This window comes from Salvelinus sp. IW2-2015, linkage group LG11 (genome assembly GCF_002910315.2).
Source record: "Salvelinus sp. IW2-2015 linkage group LG11, ASM291031v2, whole genome shotgun sequence".
Classification (NCBI taxonomy): Eukaryota; Metazoa; Chordata; class Actinopteri; order Salmoniformes; family Salmonidae; genus Salvelinus; species Salvelinus sp. IW2-2015.
In genome coordinates, this window is record NC_036851.1 from 40,131,879 (window position 1) to 40,149,387 (window position 17,509).

General features: G+C 44.2%; 1 protein-coding gene across 1 annotated transcript in view; it reads right to left on the bottom strand.

The window, feature by feature from the left end:
* LOC111970390 (cAMP-dependent protein kinase type II-alpha regulatory subunit) overlaps positions 1 to 17,509 on the bottom strand; it is a 49,178-nt gene that overhangs the window by 24,428 nt on the left and 7,241 nt on the right. Inside the window, 4 exon segments of the mRNA XM_023997098.2 lie at positions 7,408 to 7,474; positions 7,477 to 7,491; positions 7,977 to 8,064; positions 11,464 to 11,556. Coding sequence (XP_023852866.2) covers positions 7,408 to 7,474; positions 7,477 to 7,491; positions 7,977 to 8,064; positions 11,464 to 11,556 — 263 coding nt within the window.

The following is a 17,509-nucleotide window of genomic DNA, read 5'->3' on the forward strand; positions in this document are numbered from 1 at the left end:
ATATGTCAATGTATCTGTTAAACCATGTGGTGCTATGTAGAATATCAGACGGGGAGGAGGACAGAATGGAACATTGTCTTCTTATGGGAATGTGTCTGTAACTATTCCTAAACCATGTGAAGGGATGGCGTTATTAATGGGGAACCAGTTAGTTATCTCATACAATGTCTGTACGCCAGTCACTCCCTACTTTTCTCATTGGGGGAAAGAGTATGGCTGTGTCTGGAACCATTGTATGTCCCCTCTGAGGTTGCCCTTATCTTGACCTAGTATTTGACCTAAGAGGCTCACTGTCTTCAGTGAGTTTGTCCAGGTTTGGGAGTATCTAGGATTGACAATTGATATATGCCATTGGATGAGGTAATGTTTTGGTAGACAGTGAAGTACCAAGGATGAGATTAGAACCTTGTTTAGGAGACCAAACTGAACGATCATTTATAGCGAATGCTGTCTAGCTATTTGATACTCCTCTCTCAAGTAAAAGTCTTTCTTTGTGAAGCAGTTCCTATTATCTGTGGTTTGTCATGTCGACTAGGGGGTGGATCTTTGCTATAAAAGATCTCAGTTGCCATTATGTTGGCCACTCTCAACTATTTAATTAGAGATACTGAAATGTTGAAAGTCAAATGCTATTGCAAAAGCTTAATGATTATTAAAGGTGAAGTTTAAGTATAACTCTGACTGGTGTGTGGTTTGCTCTCTCATCATTTGGTAATACAGGAAATTGCCACGACAGTAGTGACGCCTCTAGTACTGAGATGCAGTGCCTTAGACCGCTGTACCACTCGGGAGCCCCAGTTTAGCCGGGCAGCCACCTCTAGGAAGAGTCTTGGTGGTTCCAAACTTCTTCCATTTAAGAATGATGGAGTCTGCTGTGTTCTTGGGAACCTTCAATGYTGCAGACATTTTTTGGTACTCTTCCCAAGATCTGTGCCTAGACACAATACTGTCTCAGAGTTCTACGGACAATTCCTTTGACCTAATGGCTTGGATTTTTCTCTGACATGTACTGTCAACTGTGGGACCTTATATAGACAGGTATGTGCCATTCCAAATCATGTCCAATCAATTGAATTTACCACAGGTGGACTCCAATCAAGTTGTAGACACAAAGCAAAGGGTCTGAAAACTTATGTAAATAAGTTATTTCTGTTTTTTATTTGTAATAAATTTGCAAACATTTCTAAATACCTGTTTTTGCTTTGTCATTATGAGGTATTGTGTGTAGATTGTAGATTATGTTTTAATTAATCCATTTTGAAATAAGGCTGTAACGTAACAAAATGTGGAAAAAGTGAAGGGGTCTGAGTACTTTCCGAATGCACTGTATATCTTGATTAGATAAGTATTCAACCCCCTGAGTCAATACATGTTATAATCACATTTGGCAGCGATTACAGCTGTGAGTCTTTCCTGGTAAGTATCTAAGAGCTTTCCACACATGGATTACACAACATTTTCCCATTATACTTTTCAAAAATCTTCAAACTCTGTCCAATTGGATGTTGATCATTGCTAGATAACCATTTTCAGGTCTTGCCATAGATTTTCAAGCAGATTTAAGTCAAAACTGTAACTCGGCCACTTCACGTCTTCTTGGTTTAGTTAAACATTCACTGTCTTCTTGGTTTAGTTAAATTAGGATTGCAATTTACTTTATTAGCATTTTGATCCACTGCAGTGTAGATTTGGCCTTGCGTTTAAGGTTATTGCCCTGCTGAAAGGTGAATTCATCTCTCAGTGTCTGGTGGAAAGCTGACTGAACCAGGTTATTCGCTAGGATTTTGCCTGTGCTTAGCTCCATTTCATTTCTTTTTTATCCTGAAAAACTCCCCAGTCCTTAAGAATTATAAGCATACCATTAACATGATGCAGCCACCACTATGCTTGAAAATGTGGAGAGTGGGACTCAGTAATGTGTTGTATTGGATTTGCCCCAAACATAACAATTTGTATTCAGGACTAGGGGTTGGAACCGGGTCAGGGAACAGAACCGAAAACCAGAAAATAGCAAACATTTTCAAGGAACAGAAACGGAATCGGGAACGAAAGTGATCCATACTGTTCCGGAACAAAGCTGTTATTTTAAAAGCATGGAAACCGGTAAAAATGTTATTTTACTTTCTATATTTATTTTCTAGTCCCACAAAAAAGATCAACAAAGCGCCTATGCAAAGCCCTCACTCTCTCACTCAGAAACGTATTCCAGTGTCTGCCTGAAAGCTGAAAATCTTTGCCATTGTTTGTGAGTGTTTAGGCACCTGTCCCTCCAAAGCATAGGCTACGTTAGAAGCGTGAGAAGATAGGGAGAGAGATTTTTTATTAGCTAGAAAAGAATGGATTCACTTTTTCAATGCTAGTTAAGGATACTATAGGCCTAGTTATCACATTTCAAGTTGGATTTATTAACTACAAAAAGGTAAGACGTGTTTCTAATTCTGGTGCCGCTCTGCACACACAAGCTTGATAGCGTGATAGCTCAAGCTGGTTAGCTAGCTAGCTCAAAGGATATTCAAAGTTCCTTCATAGAAATCAAATCAAATCAAATTTTATTTGTCACATACACATGGTTAGCAGATGTTAATGCGAGTGTAGCGAAATGCTTGTGCTTCTAGTTCCGACAATGCAGTAATAACCAACAAGTAATCTAACCTAACAATTCCACAACTACTACCTTATACACACAAGTGTAAGGGATAAAGAATATGTACATACAGATATATGAATGAGTGATGGTACAGAACGCCATAGGCAAGATGCAGTAGATGGTATAGTGTACAGTCTATACATATGAGATGAGTAATGTAGGGTATGTAAACATAAGTGACATAGTTTAAAGTGGCTAGTGATACATGTATTACATAAAGATGGCAAGATGCAGTAGAGGATATACAGTACAGTATATACATATACATATGAGATGAGTAATGTAGGGTATGTAAACATTATATTAAGTGGCATTGTTTAAAGTGGCTAGTGATACATTTTTACATAATTTCCATCAATTCCCATTATTAAAGTGGCTGGAGTTGAGTCAGTATGTTGGCAGCGGCCACTAAATGTTAGTGGTGGCTGTTTAACAGTCTGATGGCCTTGAGATAGAAGCTGTTTTTCAGTCTCTCGGTCCCTGCTTTGATGCACCTGTACCTGACCTCGCCTTCTGGCATGATAGTGGCGGTGAACAGCAGTGGCTTGGTCATGATCTATTGGTTCCGTATCACTTGCAGGCGTGTGAGTGTAGGGGCTGGTATCTTGGAATTATCATGCTCGGTGGTTGTTGTCCTTTGATGTCTTTATGGCCTTCCTGTGACATCGGGTGTGTAGGTGTCCTGGAGGGCAGGTAGTTTGCCCCCGGTGATGCGTTGTGCAGACCTCACTACCCTCTGGAGAGCCTTACGGTTGTGGCGGAGCAGTTGCCGTACCAGGCGGTGATACAGCCCGACAGGGATGCTCTTGATTGTGCATCTGTAGAGTTTATGAGTGCTTTTGCGTGACAAGCCGAATTTCTTCAGCCTCCTGAGGTTGAAGAGCGCGTGCTGCGCCTCTTCACAACGCTGTCTGTTGTGGGTGGACCAATTCAGTTTGTCCGTGATGTGTACACCGCAGGAACTTAAAACTTTCCACCTTCTCCACTACTGTTCCCGTCGATGTGGATAGGGGGGTGCTCCCTCTGCCTGTTTTCCTGAAGTCCACAAATCATCTCCTTTGTTTTGTTGACGTGAGTGTGAGGTTATTTCTGACACCACACTCCGAGGGCCTCACCTCCTCCCTGTAGGCCCTCGTCTCGTCGTTGTTGGTAATCAAGCCCTACCACTGTTAGTGTTGTCCGCAAACTTGATGATTGAGTTGGAGGCGTGCATGGCCACGCAGTCGTGGGTGAACAGGGAGTACAGGAGAGGGCTCAGAATGCACCCTTGTGGGGCCCCGTGTTGAGGATCAGCGGGTGGTGGAGATGTTGTTACCTACCCTCACCACCTGGGGGCGGCCCGTCAGGAAAGTCCAGGACCCAGTTGCACAGGGCGGGGTCGAGACCCAGGGTCTCGAGCTTGATGACGAGTTTGGAGGGTACTATGGTGTTAAATGCTGAGCTGTAGTCGATGAACAGCATTCTCACATAGGTATTCCTCTTGTCCAGATGGGTAGCGGCAGTGTGCAGTGTGGTTGCGATTGCGTCGTCTGTGGACTATTGGGTCGGTAAGCAAATTGAGTGGGTCTAGGGTGTCAGGTAGGGTGGAGTGATATGGTCCTTGACTAGTCTCTCAAAGCAACTTCATGATGACGGAAGTGAGTTGCTACGGCGGCGGTAGTCATTTAGCTCAGTTACCTTAGCTTTTCTTGGGAACAGGAACAATGGTGGCCCTCTTGAAGCATGTGGGACAGCAGACTGGGATAAGGATTGATTGAATATGTTCTTAAACACACCAGCCAGCTGGTCTGCGCATGCTCTGAGGACGCGGCTGGAATGCCGTCTGGGCCTGCAGCCTTGCGAGGGTTAACACGTTTAAATTATTTTACTCACCTCGGCTGCAGTGAAGGAGAGCCCGCAGGTTTTGGTTAGCGGGCCGTGTCAGTGGCACTGTATTGTCCTCAAAGCGAGCAAAAAGTTATTTAGTCTGTCTGTGGAGCAAGACATCCTGGTCCGCGACGGGGCTGGTTTTCTTTTTGTAATCCGTGATTGACTGTAGACCCTGCCACATACCTCTTATGTCTGAGCTGTTGAATTGCGACTCTACTTTGTCTCTAACTGGGACTTAGGCTTGTTTGATTGCCTTGCGGAGGGAATAGCTACACTGGTTTGTATTCGGTCATGTTTCTGGTCACCTTGCCCTGGTTAAAAGCAGTGGTTCGCGCCTTCAGTTTCACGCGAATGCTGCCATCAATCCACGGTTTCTGGTTTGGAATGTTTTAATCGTTGTGCTGGGTACGACATCGTCAATGCACTTTCTAATGAACTCGCTCACCGAATCAGCGTATTCGTCAATGTTGTTGTTGGACGCAATGCGGAACATAATCCCAATCCACGTGATCGAAGCAGCTTGAAGCGTGGAATCAGATTGGTCGGACCAGCGTTGAACAGACCTGAGCGCGGGAGCTTGCTGTTTTAGTTTCTGTTTGTAGGCTGGAAGCAACAAAATGGAGTCGTGGTCAGCTTTTCCGAAAGGAGGGCGGGGAGGGCCTTATCTGCGTCGCGGAAGTTAGTATAACAATGATCCAAGGTTTTACCAGCCCTGGTAGCACAATTGATATGCTGATAGAATTTAGGGAGGTTTGTTTTCAGATTAGCCTTGTTAAAATCCCCAGCTACGATGAATGCAGCCTCAGGGTTGTGTGGTTTCCAGTTTACAAAGAGTCAGATAAAGTTTGTTCAGGGCCATCGATGTGTCTGCTTGGGGGGGAATATATACGGCTGTGATTATAATCGAAGAGAATTCCCTTGGTAGATAATGCGGTCGACATTTGATTGTGAGGAATTCTAAATCAGGTGAACAGAATGACTTGAGTTCCTGTATGTTGTTATGATCACACCACGTCTCGTTAATCATAAGGCATACACCCCCGCCCCTCTTCTTACCAGAAAGATGTTTGTTTCTGTCGGCGCGATGCGTGAAGAAACCAGCTGGCTGCACCGACTCCGTTAGCGTCTCTCGAGTGAGCCATGTTTCCGTGAACAAAGAACGTTACAATCCCTGATGTCTCTCTGGAATGTTACCCTTGCTCGGATTTCATCAACCTTATTGTCAAGAGACTGGACATGGCGAGTAGTATGCTAGGAGTGGAGCGCGATGTGCCCGTCTCCCAAGCCTGACCAGGAGACCGCTTCGTTTGCCCCTTTACGGCTCGTTGTTAGGGTCGCCGGCTGGATCAGATACATTGTATTGGTGGAAGGCAAAACACAGGATCCGCTTCGGGAGAGTCATATTCCTGGTTGTAACGATGGTGAGTTGACGTTGCTCTTATATTCAGTAGTTCCTCCCGACTGTATGTAATGAAACCTAAGATTACCTGGGGTACCAATGTAAGGAATAACACATAAAAAAACTAAATACTGCATAGTTTCCTAGGAACGCGAAGCGAGGCGGCCATCTCGGTCGGCGCCGGAACCGCTCCTCCTAGGTATAATTTTGTTTACCTAATTTAGATAATGCATGTCATACAAAGCTGCCTAGTGCTTTAAGCCTGCTCCTCAACCTCTCTCGCTCTCTCTCCACCCGTAAAACTTCAGTCACATCTTGAGCCATAGGCTACACTTGTCTGTCCATCACGCATGTAAACAACTAGCTTGCCTGCTCTATCCGCACTGATTGGTGACGTAATTTAATTAGCTAAATGTAAAATGTTGTTTTCACAGGTAAAACAATTGACAGAAAGAACGATATAAGCCTGTAATTTGGAGGGGGGGGGGTGGGTTGGGGGGGTTGAACTGGTTCAGATCTTTATTTGATGCGAACTCGCCTGACCTGTCGGTACCTAATAGCATAACTATACAAGCTCTTGAACGAACATTTTGCATGAGCAGCGCGTGACACCACTCTTTCCGTTCTGGAGTGGAAACAGAAAGAAAAAATAAATTAGGTTCCTACTTCTGTTCAGGACAAAAATGTAATTGCTTTGCTACATTTCTTTGGCAGTATTACTTAAGTGCCTTGTTGTAAACAGGATTTATGTTTTGGAATGTTTTTATTCTGTACAGGCTTCCTTCTTCTCACTCTGTCAATTAGGTTAGTATTGTGGAGTAACTACAATGTTGTTGATCCTTCCTCAGTTTTCTCCTATCACAGCCATTAAACTCTGTAACTGTTTTAATGTCACCATTGGCCTCATGGCGAAATCCCTGAGCAGTTTCCTTCCTCTCCGGCAACTGAGTTAGGAAGGACATCTGTATCTTTGTAGTGACTGGGTGTATTGATACACCATTCAATGTGTAATTAATAACTTCTCCATGCTCAAAGAGATAGTCAATGTATTATTATTTTTTGCCCATCTACCAATAGGTGCCCTTCTTTGCGAGGCATAGGAATACCTCCCTGATCTTTGTGGTTGAATCTGTGTTTGAAATTCACTGCTCGACTGAGGGACCTTACAGATAATTGTATGTGTGGGGTACAGAGATGAGGTATTATGTGACTTGTTAAGCACATTTTTACTCCTGAACTTATTTCGGTTTGCCATAACAAAGGGGTTAAATACTTACTKACTCAAGACGTTTCAGCTTTTCATTTTAAATTCAGGCTGTTACACAAAAGGAGGAAAAAGTCAAGGGGTGTGAATACTTTCTAAAGACATTGTAGATGCCCTTTTTTCAATTATTGAATTGGAATTTCAGATTACTTCCTGAAATGACTGACTTCAAGTGAAATTGACCGCAACCCTTGCATACACACGCAGAAACGCACACAGAGTAAACACACACTCACTCACCTCTTGCCCTCTGGTGTGAGGAGGTGCTTCAACCATTCATAGGTCATGAAATAATCCCACTGGCTGGCACGTCTGAGAAACAAAGTCGGACTGTCAGAATCACTGGCACAAAGTCAGTTGTCTAATAACACAATCACTACTGAACAAACATATCTAGCTTTTAGATAAAGAGTTGGATATTAGAGACAGGGGTATATGATATATAGTCAATCAGTCAGCTAGTAGAGTTAGATATTAGAGATGGGTATAGGATATATATTCAGTCAGTCAGTAAAGTTAGATATTAGAGACAGGGGTATAGGATGTATAGTCAATCAGTCAATCAGTAGAGTTAGATATTAGAGACGGGTATAGGATATAAGGTGAATCAGTCTGTCAGCAAAGTTAGATATTAGAGACAGGGGTATAGTATATACTGTATATTCAGTCAGTTAGTCAGTAGAGTTAGATATCAGAGACAAGGGTATAGGATATATTGTATATTCAGTCAGTTAGTCAGTAGAGTTAGATATCAGAGACAAGGGTATAGGATATATATTCAATCTGTCAGGAAGTACCTCTCATGAGGGTGAGAGCAGTGCCTCTGTAGATTCCCCTCTCTTTGTACAGCTGCTTCACACAGTTCATGGGCCCAGCATACTTCAGCTCCCCTCTGGCAGCCTGGATCTATTGTGGTGGAGAAATCAGAATTAGCTAAGTAACATAGATAATAATGAAGATGTCTTATCTGCTGAATATGCTTATTTGATTGAACTGTTGAAACTCTTGTTATTAGAATGTCTCCTTTCGGACTCTGGTGTTGGCAGCTGCACTTCCTCCCTCAAATGGGCCTGAGTCACCTTGGGTCCAGAGAAGGGAGAAGTCGGGCTTGTCTATCACATGTCACTGTTGCTATGCAGAATATCAGCAAGGACATGGCAAAGGAGGTCAGAAGGAAACATTGTTTCCATATGTGAACTATGTGTATTTATTGCAAACCATGTGAAGGGATGGCGTGAGTAGTGGGGAACCAATCACTTGTCTCCACAGTGTCTATGCGTCAGTCATCTCCTCCTAAGGGGAGATTGTTCTCTCCCCTAGTTCAAGGTGGAAACTAANTGGGGAACCAATCACTTGTCTCCACAGTGTCTATGCGTCAGTCATCTCCTCCTAAGGGGAGATTGTTCTCTCCCCTAGTTCAAGGTGGAAACTAAGTAACAACAAATGTCCTAAGTTCTTAGTACTGAACAAAACAACAAGTTCTTTGTATTTGGGGCCTAAGGTCTGGCACAGGATGTGTGGGGTTAGTGTTTGGAACGATTGTACGTCATCTCTGCGGTTGCACCTATCCTGACCTATCCTGAGATAGTATATAACCCAGAGGCTCATTCCACTCAGGGAGCACTCACTCCATTAATTTGTGTTTGATGTGACCTGCTCCCTTATTAATTAGTGAATGAAGATTTAGTTTCAGTGTAACTCTGACTTGTGTGATAAGTTTGTCTCTCCTCATTTGATAGTATTTAAAATATCCACCACATCACGTTACATAATCAACTGGGTTCAAACCCCGGGTCATCTGCATGCCACAAGACCGTGTCAGCCTGCTGAGCTAAAGCCTAGGTACTAACCCAGGAAGCAAGCACAAGTCTTCAGGACTCAGGGAAGGTTTTGAATCACGTGAGCGTGGTTCACTGAACCATCTCCGTTAACCTAAGCCTGTTATCCTCAACCCAGTTAACTTAAGCCTGTTATCCTAAACCCAGTTAACTTAAGCCTGTTAGCCTAAACCCAGTTAACTTAAGCCTGTTACCCAAAACCCAGTTAACTTAAGCCTGTTAGCCTAAATCCAGTTAACTTTAGCCTGTTACCCAAAACCCAGTTAACTTAAGCCTGTTAGCCTAAACCCAGTTAACTTAAACCTGTTAACTGAAACCCAGTTCTGTGTGGTCTTACTGTAGGTGTTTCTCACCTGTAGGAGACACTTGATGCGTTCTCCAGGGGCCATGATGGCTGTGGTGAACACACCTGACAGCATCCCGGCAGCAAACAGCTGTGGATACCTGAGAAGGACAGCAGATGGTTATGCACAACACAAACAAGCGCACACACATAAACATATGCATACACACACACACACACACACACAACCATACGCACACACATGCCTGTGCACACAAACTCTTTCAACATAAAAATGGGTGAAGACACTACTATGGAACGATCACCTACAGTTGAAGTCGGAAGTTTACATACACTTAGGTTGGAGTCATTAAAACTCCTTTTTCAACCACTCCACAAATGTCTTGTTCACAAGTCACACAAGTCATTTTTCCAACAATTGTTTACAGACAGATTATTTCACTTATAATTCACTGTATCACAATTCCAGTGGGTCAGAAGATTACATACACTAAGTTGACTGTGCCTTTAAACAGCTTGGAAAATTCCAGAAAATTATGTTGTGGCTTTAGAAGCTTCTGATAGGCTAATTGACATAATTTGAGTCAATTGGAGGTGTACATGTGGATGTATTTCAAGGCCTACCTTCAAACTCAGTGCCTCTTTGATTGACATCATAGGAAAATCAAAAGAAATCAGCCAAGACCTCAGAAAAAAAATGTAGACCTCCACAGGTCTGGTTCATCCTTGGGAGCAATTTCCAAATGCCTGAAGGTCCCAAGTTCATATGTACAAATAATAGTATGCAAGTATAAACACCATGGGACCACGCAGCCGTCATACCGCTCAGGAAGGAGGCACGTTCTGTCTCCTAGAGATTAACGTATTTTGGTGCGAAAAGTGCAAATCAATCCCAAAACAAAAGCAAAGGACCTTGTGAAGATGCTGGAGGAAACAGGTACAAAGGTATCTATATCCACAGTAAAACGAGTCCTATATCGACATAACCTGAAATGCCGCTCAGCAAGGAAGAAGCCACTGCTCCAAAACCGTCATAAAAAAGCCAGACTACGGTTAGCAACTGCACATGGGGACAAATATCGTACTTTTTGGAGAAATGTCCTCTGTTCTGATGAAACAAAAATAGAACTGTTTGGCCATAATGACCATCGTTATATTTGGCAGAAAAAGGGGGGGGCTTGCAAGCTGGAGAACACTATCCCAACCGTGAAGCACGGGGGTGGCAGCATCATGTTGTGGGGGTGCTTTGCTGCAGGCGGGACTGGTGCACTTCACAAAATAGATGGCATCATGAGGTAGGAAAATGATGTGGATATATTGAAGCAACATCTCAAGACATCAGTCAGGAAGTTAAAGCTTGGTCGCAAATGGGTCTTCCAAATGGACAATGACCCTAAGCATCACTTCCAAAGTTGTGGCAAAATGGCTTAAGGACAACAAAGTCAAGGTATTGGAGTGGCCATCACAAAGCCCTGACCTCAATCCTATAGAACATTTTGTGGGCAGAACTGAAAAAGCGTGTGCGAGCAAGAAGGCCTACAAACCTGACTCAATTACACAGCTCTGTCAGGAGGAATGGGCCAAAATTCACCCTACTTATCGTGCGAAGCTTGTGGAAGGCTACCCGAAATGTTTAACCCAAGTTAAACTATTTAAAGCAATGCTACCAAATACTAATTGAGTATATGTAAATTCTGACCCACTGGGAATGTGATGAAAAGAAATAAAGCTGAAATAAATAATTCTCTCTACTATTATTCTGACATTTCACATTCTTAAAATGAAGTGGTGATCCTAACTTACGTAAACCAGGGAAATTTTTAATTAGGACTAAAATGTCAGGAATTGTGAAAACTGAGTTTAAATGATTTTGGCTAAGGTATATGTAAACTTCCGACTTCAACTGTACGTATGGACTGGGGTTTTCTGTTGTAGTTTCTTGCCCAGGCCAAAGCCAAAGAAGCAGACAGCGAACATGGGTGTGACTCCAATGATAGGGGCCGTCATGCCTTTATACAGGCCTTTGAACCCCTGTAATAGAGAAAATTAGAGAAAGAAGGAATGAATAAAAAGAGACAGCAAAGAGAGTTGAACAAAACAAACACATTCAACACCAGAAAGCGATAGGCTACTACTACCCACCTCTTTGGCAAGGGTCTGCTTAAAACAATCAAAGGTGCCTCTATACAGGGGGCTCTCACCAGGGCTGGGCACAGGCATGGTCTGAATACGCACCTAAGAGAGAGGAGGATATGACACACTCATCATATAGGCCTACACACATGATATACTTCTGTATAGACATTTACATTTGCATTTACATTTGAGTCATTTAGCAGACGCTCTTATCCAGAGCGACTTACAGAAGAGTGCATACATTTTATTACATTTTTTACATACTGAGAACAAGGATATCCCTACCGGCCAAACCCTCCCTAACCCGGACGACACTATGCCAATTGTGCGTCGCCCACGGATCTCCCGGTTGCGGCCGGCTGCAACAGAGCCTGGGCGCGAACCCAGAGACTCTGGTGGCGTAGCTAGCACTGCGATGCAGTGCCTTAGACCACTGCGCCACCCGGGAGACTGGGTGGCGCAGAGGAACATGTATTTCTTATTTCCTATATGTGGCTCAGGTGATATACAGTCGTGGCCACAAATATTAATTTTCATAAAGTCTGCTGCCTCAGTTTGTATGATGGCAATTTGCATATACTCCAGAATGTTATGAAGAGTGATCAGATGAATTGCAATTAATTGCAAAGTCCCTCTTCGCCATGCAAATGAACTGAATCCCCCAAAAACATTTCCACTGCATTTCAGCCCTGCCACAAAAGGACCAGCTGACATCATGTCAGTAATTCTCTCGTTAACACAGGTGTGAGTGTTGACGAGGACAAGGCTGGAGATCACTCTGTCATGCTGATTGAGTTCGAATAACAGACCGGAAGCTTCAAAAGGAGGGTGGTGCTTGGAATCATTGTTCTTCCTCTGTCAACCATGGTTACCTGCAAGGAAACACGTGTCGTCATCATTGCTTTGCACAAAAAGGGCTTCACAGGCAAGGATATTGCTGCCAGTAAGATCAGATCATCAAGAACTTCAAGGAGAGCGGTTCAATTGTTGTGAAGAAGGCTTCAGGGCGCCCAAGAAAGTCCAGCAATCGCCAGGGCCGTCTCCTAAAGTTGATTCAGCTGCGGGATCGGTGCACCACCAGTACAGAGCTTGCTCAGGAATGGCAGCAGGCAGGTGTGAGTGCATCTGCACGCACAGTGAGGCGAAGACTTTTGGAGGATGGTCTGGTGTCAAGAAGGGCAGCAAAGAAGCCACTTCTCTCCAGGAAAAACATCAGGGACAGACTGATATTCTGCAAAAGGTTCCCTGGATTGGACTGCTGAGGACTGGGGTAAAGTCATTTTCTCTGATGAATCCCCTTTGCGATTGTTTGGGGCATCCGGAAAAAAGCTTGTCCGGAGAAGACAAGGTGAGTGCTACCATCAGTCCTGTGTCATGCCAACAGTAAAGCATCATGAGACCATTCATGTGTGGGGTTGCTTCTCAGCCAAGGGAGTGGGCTCACTCACAATTTTGTCTAAGAACACAGCCATGAATAAAGAATGGTACCAAAACAAGAGCAACTTCTCCCAACCATCCAGGAACAGTTTGGTGACAACCAATGTCTTTTCCAGCATGATGGAGCACATTGCCATAAGGCAAAAGTGATAACTAAGTGGCTCGGGGAACAAAAGATCGATATTTTGGGTCCATGGCCAGGAAACTCCCCAGACCTTAATCCCATTGAGAACTTGTGGTCAATCCTCAAGAGGCGGGTGGACAAACAAAACCCCACAAATTCTGACAAACTCCAAGCATTGATTATGCAAGAATGGGCTGCCATCAGTCAGGATGTGGCCCATGAGTTACTTGACAGCATGCCAGGGCGGATTGCAGAGTTCTTGAAAAAGAAGGGTAAACACTGCAAATATTGACTCTTTGCATCAACTTCATGTAATTGTCAATAAAAGCCGTTGACACCTATGAAATGCTTGTAATTATACTTTAGTATTCCATAGTAACATCTGACAAAGATACCTAAAGACACTGAAGCAGCAAACTTTGTGAAATTAATATTTGTGTAATTCTCAAAACTTTTGGCCATGAGTGTACATCTGCAATAACTGACCACTGTCATAGGCTTAATGTAGTGCAGTATGACAGAAATGGCCATATACAGGTAACTGACAAAATAACCAACATAAAGTGTCTTAATAGAGCATTGGGTCACCAAGAGCCAGAACAGCTTCAATGTACCTTGGCATAGATTATACAAGTGTCTGGAACTATAATGGAGGGATGCGATGTCACGAATCCCGCCAAAGATGGTGCCTCTTCCTGTTCGGGCGGCGCTCGGCGGTCGTCGTCGCCGGCCTACTAGCTGCCACCGATCCCCTTTTCTGTTTCATTTAGTTGTGTCTGATTTGTTGCACCTGTTTCGTGTTTAGGTTTGGTTGTGGGCTATTTAACCCAGTAGGCCCGCCGGCTTTTGTGCGGGCTTGTTTTTCTGTTTGTGGTGTTTGATTATTCTTGTGTTTTCTTTTCCTGATCAGTTTCATCCTGTTTGTTGGACTGGGACTTTACGCGCCCTTGTGTGTGTGGCGTGACCGTCTCTCTGGTTGTGTTGGAATATTAAAGATCCACATCTTTTGAACCCTGCTCTCTGCGCCTGACTCCTGCACTCACTACTTATTGAAGCCGTGACATGCGACACCTCTTCCACAAGAAATTCCATATTTTGGTATTTTGTAGATGGTAATGGTGGGAAACGCTGTCTCAGGCGCCGCTCCAGAATCTCTGATAAGTGATCAATTGGGTTGAGATCTGGTGGCTGAGACGGCTATGGAATATGGTTTAAATAGTTTTCATGCTCATCGAACCATTCAGTGACCACTGGTGCCCTGTGGATGGGGGCATTGTATTCCTATGGGGGCATAGCCATGGTAGCCAAAATAATGGCCTGCCCAGCATTTTATACAATACACCTGTGTGGTTGCACCTGTTTTCAATATACTTTGTACCCCTTACTTACTCACGTGTTTCCATTATTTTGGTAGTTACCTGTAGGTCAAACATCCCCCCTACCCCACCACCAGCAAACAATGAACTGAAAACTCAAAAGAGTCATGACGTTGTCCCCACAGTGACTGTAAGTACATACCCCAACCAGAAGTCATGGATTACAGGTAACATTAGCACTGAGCTAAAGGGTAGAGCTGCCGCTTTCAAGGAGCGGGACTCTAACCCGGAAGCTTATAAGAAATCCCGCTATGCCCTCCGACGAACCGTCAAACAGGCAAAGCGTCAATACAGGAGTAAGACTGAATCATACTACACCGGCTCCGACGCTCATCGGATGTGGCAGGGCTTGCTAACTAATACAGACTACAAAGGGAAGCACAGCCGAGAGCTGCCCAGTGACACGAGCCTACCAGACGAGCTAAATTAGTTATATGCTTACTTCGAGGCAAGTAACACTGAAACATGCATGAGAGCATCAGCTGTTCCGGACAACTGTATGATCATGCTCTCCGCAGCCGATGTGAGTAAGACCTTGAAACAGGTCAACATTCACAAGGCCGCAGGGCCAGATGGATTACCAGGACGTGTACTTCGAGCATGCGCTGACCAACTGGTAAGTGCCTTCACTGACAGTTTCAACTGTCTGAGTCTGAGTCTGTAATACCTGTCTGAGTCTGTAATACCTCCCTGTCTGAGTCTGTAATACCAACATGTTTCAAGCAGACCACCATAGTCCCTGTGCCCAAGAACACTAAGGTAACCTGCCTAAATGACTACCAACCTGTAGCACTGACATCTGTAGCCATGAAGTGCTTTCAAAGGCTGGTCATGGTTCACATCAACACCATTATCCCAGAAACCCTAGACCCACTCCAATTTGTATACCRCCCCAACAGATCCACAGATGATGCAATCTCTATTGTACTCCACACTGCCCTTTCCCACATGGACAAAAGGAGCACCTATGTGAGAATGCTATTCATAGACTACAACTCAGCGTTCAACACCATAGTGCCCTCAAAGCTCACCACTAAGCTAAGGACCCTGGGACTAAACACCTCCCTCTGCAACTGGATCCTGGACTTCCTGACGGGCCAACCCCCAGGTGGTAAGGGTAGGTAACAACACATCCACCACGCTGATCCTCAACACGGGGGCCCCTCAGGAATGCGTGCTCAGTCCCCTCCTGTACTCCCTGTTCACTCATGACTGCACGGCCAGGCACGACTCCAACACCATCATTAAGTTTGCCGATGACACAACAGTGGTAGGCCTGATCACCGACAACGACGAGACAGCCTATAGGGAGGGGGTCAGAGATCTGGCCGTGTGGTGCCAGGACAACAACCTCTTCCTCAACGTGATCAAGACAAAGGATATGATTGTGAAAATGGAGGATCGAGCATGCCCCCATTCTCATCGACGGGGCTGTAGTGGAGCAGGTTGAGAGCTTCAAGTTCCTTGGTGTCCACATCACCAACAAACTAACATGGTCCAAGCACACCAAGACTGTCGTGAAGAGGGCACAACAAAACCTATTCCCCCTCAGGAGACTGAAAATATTTGGCATGGGTCCTCAGATCCTCAAAAGGTTCTACAGCTGCACCCTCGAGAGCATCCTGACTGGTTGCATCACTGGCCTGGTATGGCAACTGCTCTGCCTCCAACCGCAAGGCACTACAGAGGGTAGTGCGTACAGCCCAGTACATCACTGGGGCAAAGCTTTCTGCCATCCAGGACCTCTACAGCAGGCGGTGTCAGAGGAAGGTCCTAAAAATTGTCAAAGACTCCAGCCACCCTAGTTGGAGACTGTTCTCTCTGCTGCCGCATGGTAAGCGGTACCGGAGCTCCAAGTGTAGGTCCAAGAGGCTTCTTAACAGCTTCTACCCCCAAGCCATAAGACTCCTGAACATCTAATCAAATGGCTACCCAGACAATTTCCATTGCCCCCCCCTTTTACACTGCTGCTAATCTCTGTTATTATCTATGCATAGTCACTTTAATAACTCTACCTACATGTACATAATACCTCAATTACCTCAGCTAACCGGTGCCCCTGCACATTGACTCTGTACCGGTACTGTATATAGCCTCGCTGTATATAGCCTCCCTGTATATAGCCTCGTTATTGTTATTTTACTGCTGCTCTTTAATTATTTGTTACTTTTATTTCTTATTCTTTTTTTTTTTWATATTATTAAAAAATATAACTGCATCATTGGTTAGGGCTTGTAAGTAAGCATTTCATACACTTGTTGTATTCGGCACTTGACAAATAAAATTTTATTTTATTTTACAAGCCTCTCGTTCACATGTCCTTCACAATAGGGGGCTTATTCGAGCTGTCATTTGTGACTGAGACATGTAAAAGTGTGCTTTAAAAAATGTAGCTTACATTTGTTGATTGCTAGGCATACATATAAGATTATGTCTTGATACATTTGAAACAAGGTCTAGTTGTGGCAGCAACCAGACTAGACTGTAAGCGACCCTCTGCGGAATGTATTGCTTGACTGCCTGAGAGTGTTATGCACAATATCGTTTGCAAATTGCTTCCACCCCAAACGGCTTGATCTTGAGTTCGAGTTTGTTGAACAGAGCTTTGTCCATCATGACATTAAATAATCAATTCATTGCATCCATTCTTGTATTTTTGTTCTCTATGCTGCCTGCAGTATGATATATTTTCCCTCACGCACATGATAGACAGTTGCTGGTTGGAGCATGTCTTTGGAGTCGCTGAGCCGGAGAAGCGCCGTATTAAAACCCCCTAGAGTCTATTGACGCAATGGTGCGTGAATATAAGTAATGTAACAAAAAAATACCCATCAAAATCCGGTCAGTTTAACCCAGAGATATCTGCATGGGCTGCATCTCAATCTACTGCATCAGCCTATGGCAGCCTTCCATATCTGCGGTGGAAGGTGGCCGAGCTACAGCGTGTTAGTCAGACCATGAGACATCCCGAAAATCGGTATTCTCCAGATAATGACTGTAGCTTCCTAACGGGTTGGCCTACATATTTATGAGACTCTCATGAACATGATGGTGGTCTCCGTTTTGCTGTATGACCCCCACAAGCCCCACTGGACTCGGGTACGGTCTTCTTGAA